This window comes from Phascolarctos cinereus, unplaced genomic scaffold (assembly GCF_003287225.1).
Source record: "Phascolarctos cinereus isolate Bilbo 61053 unplaced genomic scaffold, phaCin_HiC Scaffold_4;HRSCAF=312, whole genome shotgun sequence".
Taxonomy (NCBI): Eukaryota; Metazoa; Chordata; class Mammalia; order Diprotodontia; family Phascolarctidae; genus Phascolarctos; species Phascolarctos cinereus.
The window spans coordinates 465,861,144-465,874,272 of record NW_027555847.1 but is presented as its reverse complement, the minus strand read 5'-3'; the positions used below and the strand labels follow the sequence as shown (position 1 = coordinate 465,874,272).

The 13,129-nt window shown below is 41.3% G+C and overlaps 1 protein-coding gene across 7 annotated transcripts in view; it reads left to right on the top strand.

The window, feature by feature from the left end:
- Positions 1-13,129, top strand: part of DNAJC5B (DnaJ heat shock protein family (Hsp40) member C5 beta) — a 116,417-nt gene that overhangs the window by 98,424 nt on the left and 4,864 nt on the right. For all 7 annotated transcript variants that reach the window (XM_021002129.2, XM_021002128.2, XM_021002125.2 and 4 more), the window contains one exon: positions 4,680-4,854. In XM_021002129.2, coding sequence (XP_020857788.1) covers positions 4,680-4,854 — 175 coding nt within the window. The remainder of the gene's footprint in view (positions 1-4,679; positions 4,855-13,129) is intronic.

Genomic DNA, 13,129 nt, shown 5'->3' with positions numbered 1-13,129 from the left:
CTCACTATACATTCGTGTACACACATGGTTCTCTAGGAAGAGACTAAAGCCATGATACATATATTTATATATAAACTATTATCAGTTAAGTCCTTGGTGGCTCTTACCCATACCAGGATGAAGCTGAATTGGTACGAGTGACACATATTATTTCTTTTGCTAAAATTATAAACTTAATGTCCTGCCAGTTTCACAAAAGTTAGGTAAGCATGGCCTTCCAGCAGGAGGGGAAAAATAAACTTCGTGCTGCTGGAACACAGGATTGTGGAATACCATTAAAATTGTTGTTGTGATTATTGATTATTGTAAGGGACCTCAGAGGTCAGTCTTTCTAGTTTGTACCAGAACAGGAATCTACAACATCCTTGCCATGCAGTCACCCAGTCTCTGCTCGAAGACCTCCAATGATGGAGAACTGTTTACTGAGGCAGTTCATTCCATTTTGGGGCAATTCTAATTTACCCCCATCAACCTTCACTCATTGCTGCTGATTCTGCCATATCTATACATTTGTTCTCTTTTCACACAACAGCTTTTCAGATACTTAAAGAAGGCTCTTGTGTTCCCCCTACATCTTCTTTCTGCAGAAAAGGGGGCCTTGACAACCCCTTTCCACACTTTAAAAGGCTCCAGGGTCAGGGGAAAGGCAGACAGGCTTATAAAATCAGAAAAACCAATGGCCAATAAAGGTGACTCAATTGTCGAATGTACCATCATCTAATAAAGGAGATTCCCAAAACAGTAATTATACTAATACTAAAGCAGCATGTCCAAGCCCTATTGGATAAGCTAGGTGATGCAGTAGATAGAGCACTAGGATTAGTCAGAAAGTTCTGAGTTCAAATCAGGTCTCAGACCTTGCTAGTTATGAGATCCTGTGAAAGACACTTAACTTCTGCCTGCTTCAGTTTCTTCAACCATTAAAAATCATAGCATCTACTTCCTAGGGTTGTTGAGAGGATCAAATGAAATAACATTTGTAAAGTGCTATTTTTATGGAATGCCTCTAAAATCGTGGTCAAAAAATGCTTGTTCCTTTTCCCATCTCTTCTCCTCTTCCCACCCCCTTCTTCCAGTCCTTTGGAGCCAGGAAATCCTAGTTTCAAGTCCAGTACTAATGAAAACATTAGTTGGGGTTTGGGGGTGGCGAGTCACGACCTCTTGGCACTTCAGCTGACTCTCTAAGACTAAGAAACGGACAGATTTCCTATCTGCATGGAGAAGAAGTTTCAACACCAAGAGTTCCCAAGATGGATGGAATCACAAGTCTGGACCAAAATGAGGAAAAAAAATATTAAGTAATCTAAAGTATGAATGCTAGCACTACTTATAACAAATGTTCTCTTTGCCTTGGTGACTTTTCCTTCCTGTTTTTTAGTGTAACTAGTCTACCACCACCTAATGCTACAAGTTCTAAGCCATTTCATTCTCAAAGAAGGTTAATGTAAGAGATGTGTCTCAAGAATATGTTATAAAATTTGTGAAATGCTGGGAAGAAGCATCTACCCATACCACAGGCCTAGCTATTGTCCAAGTAGTTTCTGCATTCCTCAGGGACCGACAGGAGGACAGAGCTCTCAGGGTGCACAGCAGAAACATCTCTACCCCCCACCCTATGGAACACCAGCCTTGAGTAAAGGCCCTTTGCAGAGTGGTCTTTGGGGGCCTGGCGTCATTGACACTGTCACCCACTCTCAGGAAAATAAGCCAATTCACCTAGCCGTGCCCCTGTCTAGACAAGTCATGTTGTTCCTCCCTACCAAGATGTGCTTCAGCTGAATCATCCACAAGTCACAAAAGGAGACTGAATTTTCATCTCCCAATCTCCTGTCTTGGTGTTTTGGCCCTGTTATTTGTGTGGCTAGCAGGTGATGCTGGCTGGATTTCTAACATTCTTATCCTTTGGGGAGAGCAATTCTCTTCTGTTAGGTAGCAAACAAACCTGGGCTGGTTGACTCATTTTAGTCTATGGCTTTTTATAATGACCAGACATACTTCAAAAAATTTTTTAAATGGGCTTTTTTATTCCCTCGGTGGTTACATTGTTTTTTTAATTTAAACTTATTTATTTATGCCAAAATAAACCGAGGAACTGTATAAATAAAATTATAAAAAAACTTTTTATACAGATAAAATCAGATTTAAATAACTGGAGAAATATTAATTATTCATGGGTAGGCAGGATCAATATAATAAAAATGACAATTTTGCCTAAACGAGTTTATATATTGAATGCCATCCCAATTAAACTACCAAAAAATTATTTTACTGAATTAGAAAAAAATAATAAGAAATTCATTTGAAAGAACAAAAAAGTCAAGAATATCAAATGAACTAATGAAAAAGTATAAAGGAAGACAGTTTAGTACCACCAAATCTTAAATTATAAGGCAGTAATTACCAAAACTACCTGGTACTGGCTAAGAAATAGAAAGGCAGATCAATGGAACAGAGTAGATGTACAATGTACAGCAGCAAATAAATATAATAACCTTGTATTTGACTAGTACAAAGACTTAAGATTTTGGGATAAGAATTCATTATTTGGTAAAAATTGTTGGGAAAACTGGAAAGCAGTATGGTAGAAACTGGGCATAGACCAAAATCTTACACTTTTTACCAAGATAAATACATGGTATATGACCTCGATATAAAGAAATATTACAAGAAAAATTGAAGAACATGGAACAGATTACATTGTTCTTAGAAGAACTAAATGCCTGCAGCTTCTCTTGCTATCTGGGCTAGGAGAGGTGAGAACAATTAAATTACTTTGGAAAAAAAACATTTATTAAATGCCCACCCTAGGTAACCTACTAGGCACTGGGGAACACAAAAAGGCAACACTGTCTGTCCCCTTTAGTGTCTTATCTTAAAAGGATGAAACTGTGTGTGTGCCAATGAATGAGTGTGAAATGAGTAGCACATGATAAGGGTAAAGGAGATGCTCACACCAAGTGTTTTATGTTTTAACAGAAATCTGAGATCACTTTCAGCTGGAGAGGAGAGGATTTGAGGTCTAGAAAGGCTTCTTGTGGGAGAGGTAACCTGAGCTGGGCCTTGAAGGCAGAAAAAGATTTTTAGCAGGTGGAGCTCAGGGTTCAGTCACAGGGGGACAACCTGTGTGAAAACTATAGTGGAGTAAACATACATGTGTGAATGTACGTGCGTGTGAGCTACAGATAACGTTTGCCATCTGAGGAGATGAGATACAGCTATCTCAGTTTGGAGGTATTTGGACGCTGATAATTATGTTCTAAGATGAGAAATACATGTTTCCAGATGCTAGTATCTATGGTTTCCTTTACTGGGTGGAAAGGGTGAGGCTAAGGATGGTAGGGGAAGTGGGTGGTCTGGGACAGCAAACTTATGATAGGTAAACTGTGAATATGTCAATCTCCGAAACCTTTTCCCAGCTCTGCGGGATTCTGGCATCACAGTATATGCTGAACCTGGAATCTCAAGACGAGTTTAAAACCTGGCTCTATGATTTATTACTTGTGCAACTTTAGGCAAGTCACTTATAACTCTGTGGGCCTCAGTTTCCTCATCTGTAAAATAAAGCCGTTAGACTTGATGGCATCTGAGGTCCTTTCCACCTTGAGATTAGGATTTCTACTTCATAGCTGTGTGGCCCTGGGCAAGTCATTTAGCCTCAGGCTCAATGTCCTCATCGGTAAAATGCAAAAAATAATCAGTGCATCTGTAGGGTTTCAAGGATCCAATGAAATAATGTGTGTAAAGCATTTTGTAAGCCTTAAAGTGATCTACAGGGTGTCCCAAGCTGTTGTGACAGTCTGTATAAATGCTAGCACTATGACTTTGCCCATCACAGTTTTGATATATCCTGGGTAGGCATGAGAAATCACATGGGAATTTTTGGAGAGTTTTATGGAAGATGAAATGTGAAGGCCAGCAGACAACACAGAAAAAGTTTAGAAACTCAGAAATGCATAAAATATATGTATAGTACTGTATAATACATGTTTTATCTTTTAATACCATAATAAGTCAAACTTCTTCTCTGGTACAAAGGCACAGTTTAAAATTTTATGTGGATTTTCCAGATTGAGGTGGTACCATGTCCCTAACCCCTTCTATGTGGAAGGGATACCTGTACTATTCTCATCATTTCTAAGACTTCTGCCGACACTAATAATCTATATATCCCCAACTCAGTGGTATTCTGGAAGCATGTTATGATGGTAAAGAACACTGAACTTGAAACCACAGGGCCTGGGCTCAAAAACCTGGCTCTGTTGCTGACTTACTACCTGTGTGTCCTTGGGCAAGTCACTAAGTCAGGTGGTTCAGTGGATAGAGTGCTTGGCCTGGAGTTAGGAAGACATGAGTTCAAATTTGGCCTCAGATACTTGAGACCCTGGGCAAGTCAGTTAACCACTGTTTGCTCTAGTTTCCTGACTATAAAATAGGGATAATAACAGCATCTATCCTAGGGTTGTTGTGAAGATCAAATATTTGTAAAGTGCTTCGTGTAGTATCTGGCACAGGGCAGGTGTTATAGAAATGTCTATTCTCTGGACCTCATTTTCCTTATTTGTAAAGCCAAGGGACTGAACCAGATGACTTCCGAGCTCCGATCCTGCCCTAAATCTGTGATCCTGTGACTCCAATGATCTCTTCTGGAATTTTTCCTTCTCTTGCTTTGTCTCATCCAGACCCTGTTTGTACTCTTTGGTATCCTGACGGGTTGCTACTTTTGCTGCTGCCTCTGCTGCTGTTGTAACTGCTGCTGCGGACGCTGTCGGCCCAAGTCCCCAAAGGGAGGAGAAGGAGAAGTCTACATGTCCCCAGAGGACCTGGAGGAGCAGATCAGGAGTGACATGGAAAAAGGTACCATAAGATGGGCCTTGAGGGGAGATATTTTCAGTTTGAGATAGTTCTATCTAAGACTCTGGCTATGAAAGGCTGCTAAAGTGTTTGGGTACTTGTATAGATCTCAGAAACCAAACTAGGGGGGATCCCATGGGATCCCACATTTGGCCTTCCTTTTGGGTTAAATGGTAGGAACCATTGCTCCCAGCTGGCATGGGAAAAAGAGGGAGATGACAGTTCAGTCAGCCAGTCAGTCAGTCAATAAACATTTATTAAGCGTCTCCTATGTGCTAGGCTGAGCAACTAGACAGCACAGTGAATAGAGTGCAAGTCCTAGAGGCAGGAAAACTTGAGTTCAAATTCAGCCTCAGACAATTACTAGCTGTGTGAGTCTGGGCAAGTCACTTAACCCCGTTTGCCTCAGTTTCTTTATCTGTAAAATGAGCTGGAGAAGGATATGGTAAAGCATTGTAAGGGCTTTGCGAAGAAAACCCCAAATGAGGTCATGAAGAGGTCAGATATGCTGAAACAACTGAACAACAACAAAATGTTCCAGGCTAAAGACTGGGAAATACAAAAGTCCCTGCCCTCAAGGAACTTACACTCTAATGAGGAAAACAACAGGCAAACAAATATGGACAAACAAGCAATATACAGGATGAATAAGAAATAAATAAGAGAGGGAAGGCAATGTTGTTATAGCTATATGCCTTGAGCGTAATGCAGGTAAGTACAAAATCATGTGGGTTGTTCATATAGTAAATTTGAAAATCCCTAAGAGCTCTGGGTTCAGAACATGTCTGATTTGAAAGGCAACATGACACAGTGTAAAAGGGCACTGGATTCACAGTCGTCCTGGGTTCGTATTCGGGTCTGCTACTTGTTACCTAAATGACCCTGCATGAGTCATTTAACTTCTCTGTATCTCAGCTTCCTCATTTCTAAAATGTGGAGGTTGGACCAGATGGTTTTCAAGGTCCCATCAAGCCCAAGTCTATGATCCATGAACCTTCAAGGCCCCTTCCAGTATTAAATTTAAGATCCTATGATGGAGGAAGTATGTGTGTGTGTGTGGGGGGGAGGACAGGAAGATAAAGGGAAGGCCTAGCTTTGAAGTTCCTCAGGGGGAAACCATTTCAGACTGTCAGTCTAACACTACAAAATGGAAAGAAATCAAAGTTCTCTAAATATTCTAGAAACCTTGATTTTTCTCTACTGTATTATTTCAGGCCGGTGTTCATGGGAAGAAGACTCTTAGGAGAATATATTCAGGGAGGGGAGACAGGAGGTTCAGAGAGCCTATTTCCAAGGGTGACTCGTGAGTAGGCTAGATTTCCCCGAACCTGGACTCCTCCCCTGGGCCTCTCTCAATCTGGATCCACCTGCTTAGGGCTAGTCCAGCATTAAATTAGACTGCAGGAATAAGGATGTTTAATTTTAATTTGCTTTGTTAAACCCTCTCCCAGTGTGTATCAGACTCACCCCCCTTAGATTTTGCCATATTAAAGAATTCAGAGTTGCTAGGATCTCACAAAACTCATGCTAAGAAAAGCCAACATATCCCCAGGTAATCCCCACGGAGTAACAAGATGGGCTTAGTTGTTGTTGTTGTTGTTTTATCATCAGCCCCTGGCTCTTCTTACAGTTACAATTTGCTATAATTAGGACTTTTTACCCCTGCAGAAGGAGTGGAGAGAGCAGCTGGGCCTGGAGTCAGGAAGACCTGAGTCCAAATGCAGACTTAGACACTTACTAGCTCTGTGACCCTGGGCAAGTCACTTAACCTCTGTGAATTGATGAAATTATGAAATGGAATCACGCATGCCAGGTTCTTTGGGTACTTGCTGGGAAAGGCCACAACTGACAGTGGGGAACAGGATAACAATCACACTTTAATAATCACAGAAGGTGTAGAGACAAGAGGCAACACAGGTAGAGGTAGATGGACAGGGGATGGGGTGGTGAAGACAGGTAATGTGGGGAAGAGGATGGGAAGGGAGAGTGGCAGAGAATACCACTTATGTAACCAGTGTAGCTAGACAGTACAAAGGATAGAGCTTCCAGTTTGGAGTCAGAAAGACTCGTCTTCCTGAATTCAAGTCTGGCCTCAGATACTCACTAGCTATGTGACCCTGGGCAAGTCACTTAACCTTATTTGCCTCAGTTTCTTCATCTGTCAGATGAGCTGGAGAAGGAAATGGCAAACCACTCTAGTACTTTTGCCAAAAAAACCCAAATAGGGTCACAGAGCGTTGGACCCGACTGAAAAATCACCATAAAAACAAATAATGGCTTAGAGTTGGGAGCACTTGGTAGCACAGACCCAATGCATGAGTGTTTGGGCAGATGACAGGAGTTTGAGGTCTCATTTTTATAAAGTTTTTTTTGGAGAGGGAACAGACCAACTCCTATCTGTGCCACCTTGGGGTTAGCTCATTAACATACCCAAACCATCTCAGAGTTATCAATAAAACTTCAAAGTTACATCTCTAAATTATCAGTACCGTTTGATATTCTGTTGCCCCAGAACTGTGGAGGTCCAGATTCTGTCTGGAATTTATGTATTACAGCATCAGAACCTTGACAGGCAGTGCCTAGGTGGCTTCTGCTGATTCAGCACATATTACCAGGATGTGAATTTTGACCAATATAGGATACAGTTTGTAAATCATGCTCCTTCGATCTTTGGGGTGGTTTGTACATGACTCCCATGTTCCCCTTTGCAGTCTTATTTCCTGCCTATTACTTCTTCACATTGGTGATTTATAACCTTACTTATTATACTAACTAGAAGGGGGGGGATCGGGGGGCCAGAACAAGATACAATTTTAACACCTCTGTCTGCTTCAGTTTCTTCAACTATAAAATGGTGACAATAATAGCATCTACTTAAGGGTTGTTGTGAGGATCAAATGATCAGATTTTTAAAGTGCAGAGTATAGTGCTTAGCACATAGCACGCACTTAATAAATGTTTGTTTCCTCCCTTCTTTCTTTTATACTTCCTTCCTCTCTCTTCTTTTCTTCTTTCCTCTTTTCCCAATCTTTATTCTTCTTTCCTTCCTTTCTTTCCCTCCTTTCATTCATTCTTTCCCTCCTTCTTCCTTCCCTCCTTCCCTCTCCCTTCTGTCCCTCTTTCTTCCTTCCTTCCTCTGTCCCTTCCCTCTTTCCAACTAAGACATTTCACCTCATGATCTAAAAGTTTTCTGTATGTCCAAACATAAGAAATACCTATATCAGCAGACTCAGACCCCAAATTCAGCCTTTGATTCAGGTTTAAGGATAGTTTCTGGAAGAGTGAGGTAGTTGCCATCCCTGAGTAAACTCTACCTTAAACTCCCCTTTAGTAGTAGGGAAATCGAAGCCAATGCCTCTAACTCTCATATTGTAAATGGTGCAGTGCAGAGTCCTCTGAAAAGTCATGTTCTTTCCTCTTGTTAAATGTAGTGGCAATGTTGTTGTTGCTGTTGTTGTTGTTGTTAAGTTCCACCAAGTTATTGAATGGCCCCTGCTGTAAGTGTCCCTGTGGTAGATTTCTTCCTGGAACAGGTATTCATAGCAAGAGCCAAATTCCTGCAGGTTTCCAGCCTCCAGGGTGACTGGAAAGACTGGTCATTAATCTGTGTACCCCTCGCTGTTCTCAGACCTGGCACGACTATGCTTACAATTTTGCTTCAGAGGTCAGACTGTAGACTAAAAAACAACCAGGTCCCATTAATATGTTGTTATTTTTGTCCAGAAGGAAAAGATCCCTCCTTTTTCTATATATTTAAAAAACATCTATGCTATGTGTGAATGCATTTTATTTCATTTTTTAGTTAAGATTTTCCCCTCTGTCTACTAGGCAATACATTTAGGTAGGACATTAATGAGCCAGAGAACATCCATGGGGTAGAATGAACGTGACAAAGGGCACTGAGTCCCTGCCTTTAGGGAATCTGATGAAGGACCTAGGGATGCTTAGTCAAGAAAAGAAGACTCCGTAGGGTTATCATCTGGAAGAAGTATTAGACTTATTCCATTTGGCCCTACAGGGCAAAACCAAAAAAAGGGGTAGATGTTACAAATTTTAACTTAATATCAGGAAAACTTAAAAGAAGTGCAGCTTTCTTCAAGTAAAATTAGGGGGTAATAGTTTCTTTCAATGAAGGAAGACTGAAAACAGTAGTAGTATAATTTCAGTCGTGTTTAACTCTGTCATTTGGATTTTTCTTGGCAAAGATACTGATATGGTTTGTCATCTCCTTCTCCAGCTTATTTTACAGATGAAGAAACTGAGGCAAAGGGTTTTAAGTGACTTGCACAGGGTCATAGGCCTAATAAGTGTCTGAGGCCAGATTTGAACTCTGGTCTTTCTGTCTCCAGGCCCAGCACTCTATCCACCTCACCACCCAGCTGCCCACATTAGTATATTATAGTGGAAATCCTATCCAGGTACAATTTGAATTAGATGGCTGCTGAGGTCTCTTCTGACTAAAATTTGCTGTTTCTGTGAGATTTCTAAAAGACTTGGTTTGGATTACAGATTAATATACAGTGAAAGAAAATTCTTCTATGGATAAATGTCAGAGGAAGTCTATCTGAAGGCTATTCCTTGTATGTATGCATTTCAGCTCATGGGTGGAAATATTACTAGATGAATCCTGCCCAGATAGCATTTAGGAGACTTTGAAAGGGAACTATCAGAAACATAACTTTCAAGTTACCTCTATTTGGCAATGAGTAGAATAGATTTTTTAAAAATGAGTCCATTAGAAAGTGATTGTGAGCACACACTTGTAGTCCTGGCTACTAAGGAGCCTGAGGCTGGTGGATTGCAGGAGCTCTGGAGTTCCGAGCTACAGTGGGGCTAAAGCCCATCAGGTGTCTGCACTAAGTCTAGCACTAATAAGGTGACCCCTGGTTGCAGAGGGCCATCAGGCTACCCAAAGAGGAACAAATTGGCCCAGGTTGGAAACAGAGCAGATTAAAGCCTCACTACCAATCAGTAGTTCAGTAAGGAGGTATCAGACCCATAACTGGCCACTGGTTTTCCAGCCAGATGAGATATGGAACAATAGTCCCTGCCCCAATCCCTCAAAAAAGGTGACATTCTGGCTTTGAGAACTTTGCTTTAGTGACTTTAAAAGGAAAGAAGAAAAAGGGCAGCAAACATGAGTTTCCTGTGTAGTCATCAGTTCATTCTTTTCATTTCAAGGCTAACGATAGAATCTCAAGCCTTGGCAGGGAACTTAGACAGCATACAGTCCGACTTCTCACTCAAGTACAGGAGTTCCTCCTACAGTGCATCTGACGAGGCAACCAGTTCCTGCATATGATATCCTGAGATCACAGATTTAGTGTTGGAAGGGTCTTTTGAGGTCACCTAATCAATCAGCAAGCATTTATTAAGTACCTAGTATGTGCGCTAGACATGGGGGATACAAAGACAGAAACAAAACAGTCTTTGCCCTCAGTGAGCACATACTCTATCAGATACCCTTTAGATATTGACAAAACTGAGGCCTAAAAAGTTGATGTGTTTCCCAAGGTCCCGCAGGTAATAAATGGCAGGTCCCATGCCTCCAAACCTAGCCTTCTCTCCACTGCATGATTTGGGTGGCTATAATTGTTTTTCTAGTTTAAACAATACTAGCTGATCATTGGAAGATTCTGAATACAGATTTCTCCAGAGAGGCTATTATTTGAAATTTGTTACTTTGAATTCACTTCCTTTTCTCCCATCAGACTACTCCTTTATAACCTACATTAGGTGAGGGTGTTACAAGAACAGAATAATCAGTATCTATTACCAGTGAAAGGAGATTTCCATCAGCCTATATAGGGTGTTCTAAGGGAGGGCTGGAATGCTTTTACCTGAATTATCTGGCTCATTCTCTCAAATGAAAGCCTGAGATTTTTGTCTTGAGTACAAAACCACCACAAATCACGATTTGCTTATGCCAGCCTGTAATGACCACTGATGATTTCATTTCTACACTTTGCAATGATTTTGAAAAAAGTGTGTGTGTGTGTGTGTGTGTGTGTGTGTGTGAACCTGTTATTCAGAGACTCTAATCTGCAAAAGCCCAAATAGGATGAGCTCTCAGGGCTGCCAATGACGATATCCATTTAGCACTTCCTTCTCTCCCCATGCCACACAAGGCTGAGCAGGAGCTAACTATAGACATCAGCTTCTAATTTCAATTCTGATGCTTGACATCTCCCTGCTAAAGACATGAGGGAATGTACTATACACATCCTCCTCAATCCACACAAATCAATGTTTGGAATATCAAATCCTATTTTTTCCCCATTGACTTACACTAGACAACTGGAAATATTTTCCAGCTGCCTCAAGCTTCCTTAAGACTTCTAATTTTAATCGATTTACAATCCTTTTTTGGAGTGGGGGGAGACCTCTTGTTGTTGTTCAGTTATATCTGACTCTTCGTGATCCCATTTGGGGTTTTCTTGGAAAAGACTGGAGTGGTTTGTCATTTCCTTCCCTAGGTCATTTTATGGCTGAGGAAACTGAGGCAAACAGGGTTAAGTGACTTGCCTAGGGTCACACAGCTAGTAAGCTTTTGAGGTAGCATTTGAACTCAGGTCTTCCTGACTCCAGGCTCAGTGTAGTATCCTCTGTGCCACCCAGCTGCTTTCTGCTGTTATTAGCATGTAATGCTCTCTTTACAGATGTCTCTGCCAGGTGTTACCTGCAATCTCTTTATATACTGCAATAGTTAGATAACTGGCCTCTGGTCAGTGGAAGAGGTTGGCTGTATAATTTTAAAATAAGCAGCCCTGAGAGCTGATTCTACTTAGGCTTCACATTTATTATAATAGAAAGAGCATTGGAATGGGAGTCAGGAGTCTAGTGTCTATGCTACCAGCCTGCTTTTTTGTGGTTGATTTTGTTGGGAAGAGCATGGCAAGGTCTCAGGACAAACCATCTAGCTTCACACAGTGAGGAACTTCCTCTGGCAGACACACTCTATATCCTTTACCCAGGCCTGCCTTGTTATATTGAAGAGTCATGCTGTTGGATGTGAAGGGACCTAAGGAGAGTGTGTGGATGGTTTAGAGAGGACCTACCACCATTACTGAAGGAAACAACGTTTCAAGATGTGCCCTGTTGATTCTGAGTTAATGGGATCATCTTTATAGATAAGGACAGCAGATAATTGCTCCCCAAATTAGTGTTGTCCTTCTTTGCCTACATGTTGTATCCAGGAAGATCTAGGTCCTAGGCTCAAATCCCCCCTCAGACACTTAACTAGATGAATGATCCTTGGCAAAACACTTATCTCAGCCTCAGTTTCTTCATCTGTAAAGTGGGGATAAACTGCTTCACAGCCTTGTTATGAGGAACAAATGAGAACCGCATGTAAAGTGATTTGCAAACCTCAAAGCAATCCACTCCTCATCAGAACGCAGGACTCTTGAGAACCAAAACTGCTACATTTTTATCCTTGTACCTCCAACATCCAGCATAGTCCTTTTCACATAGGGATAGGGACTGGATTTGGGATTTCATTGACCTAGGGAACTCCCCAAATGAGACATTCTCTAGCAATGCTGGTTGGTGGTTGTTGCTTATCTTTCGTTTTCCAAGAGGACCATTGTGATGTCTTGACTTGTCTGTGTATTGGATTTGAGTGAGGCAGAGTTACACAAAGTTGTCAGTCTCACTCTCTTCCAGAGTCATCAGAAGAACAGTGGGGACAAAAGTCAGGATGACTAGCAATGGCTTGTACCTTTAAGAGGGTGCCCTAGTGTCACACAGCCTGAGCCTGTGAGGGGTTATCCTGATAATACTAACTCTGGCTCTCTAATCACTACAATGCGTGCGCACGCGCAGACGTGTATATGTGTGTGTGTGTGTGTGTGTGTGTGTGTGTGTGTGTGTGTGTGTGTGTGTGTGTGTGTGAATGAGGTTTACTGGCCTTTCACATAGTAGGTATTTAATAAATATAAAACTGAACTGAATTTCCCAAAGGGGAAATCATTGGACAACAAAAATCCTCAATCAAAGCTCAATAAAATATCATCTTCATGGAATCATCACCTTCCACCTCCTCCCACTTTTTTGATATGGTCTCTAAAGGAGAAGCAGTTGTAGTGTGACCTTGTACTCAAGATGTCAGCTGCAGCACATGCAAAAATATGTTTACAGCTTACTCTTGCCTTTCCCCCTGGAAAGAACCCAAACTGTTCTCTAACCACTGAGGTCATGCCGTATGGTGTGTAATTAGACTCCTGCTCTTGGCCAAGATATTAAGCTCTCTCTGTATTTTATGTTTGAGCCTCACTGT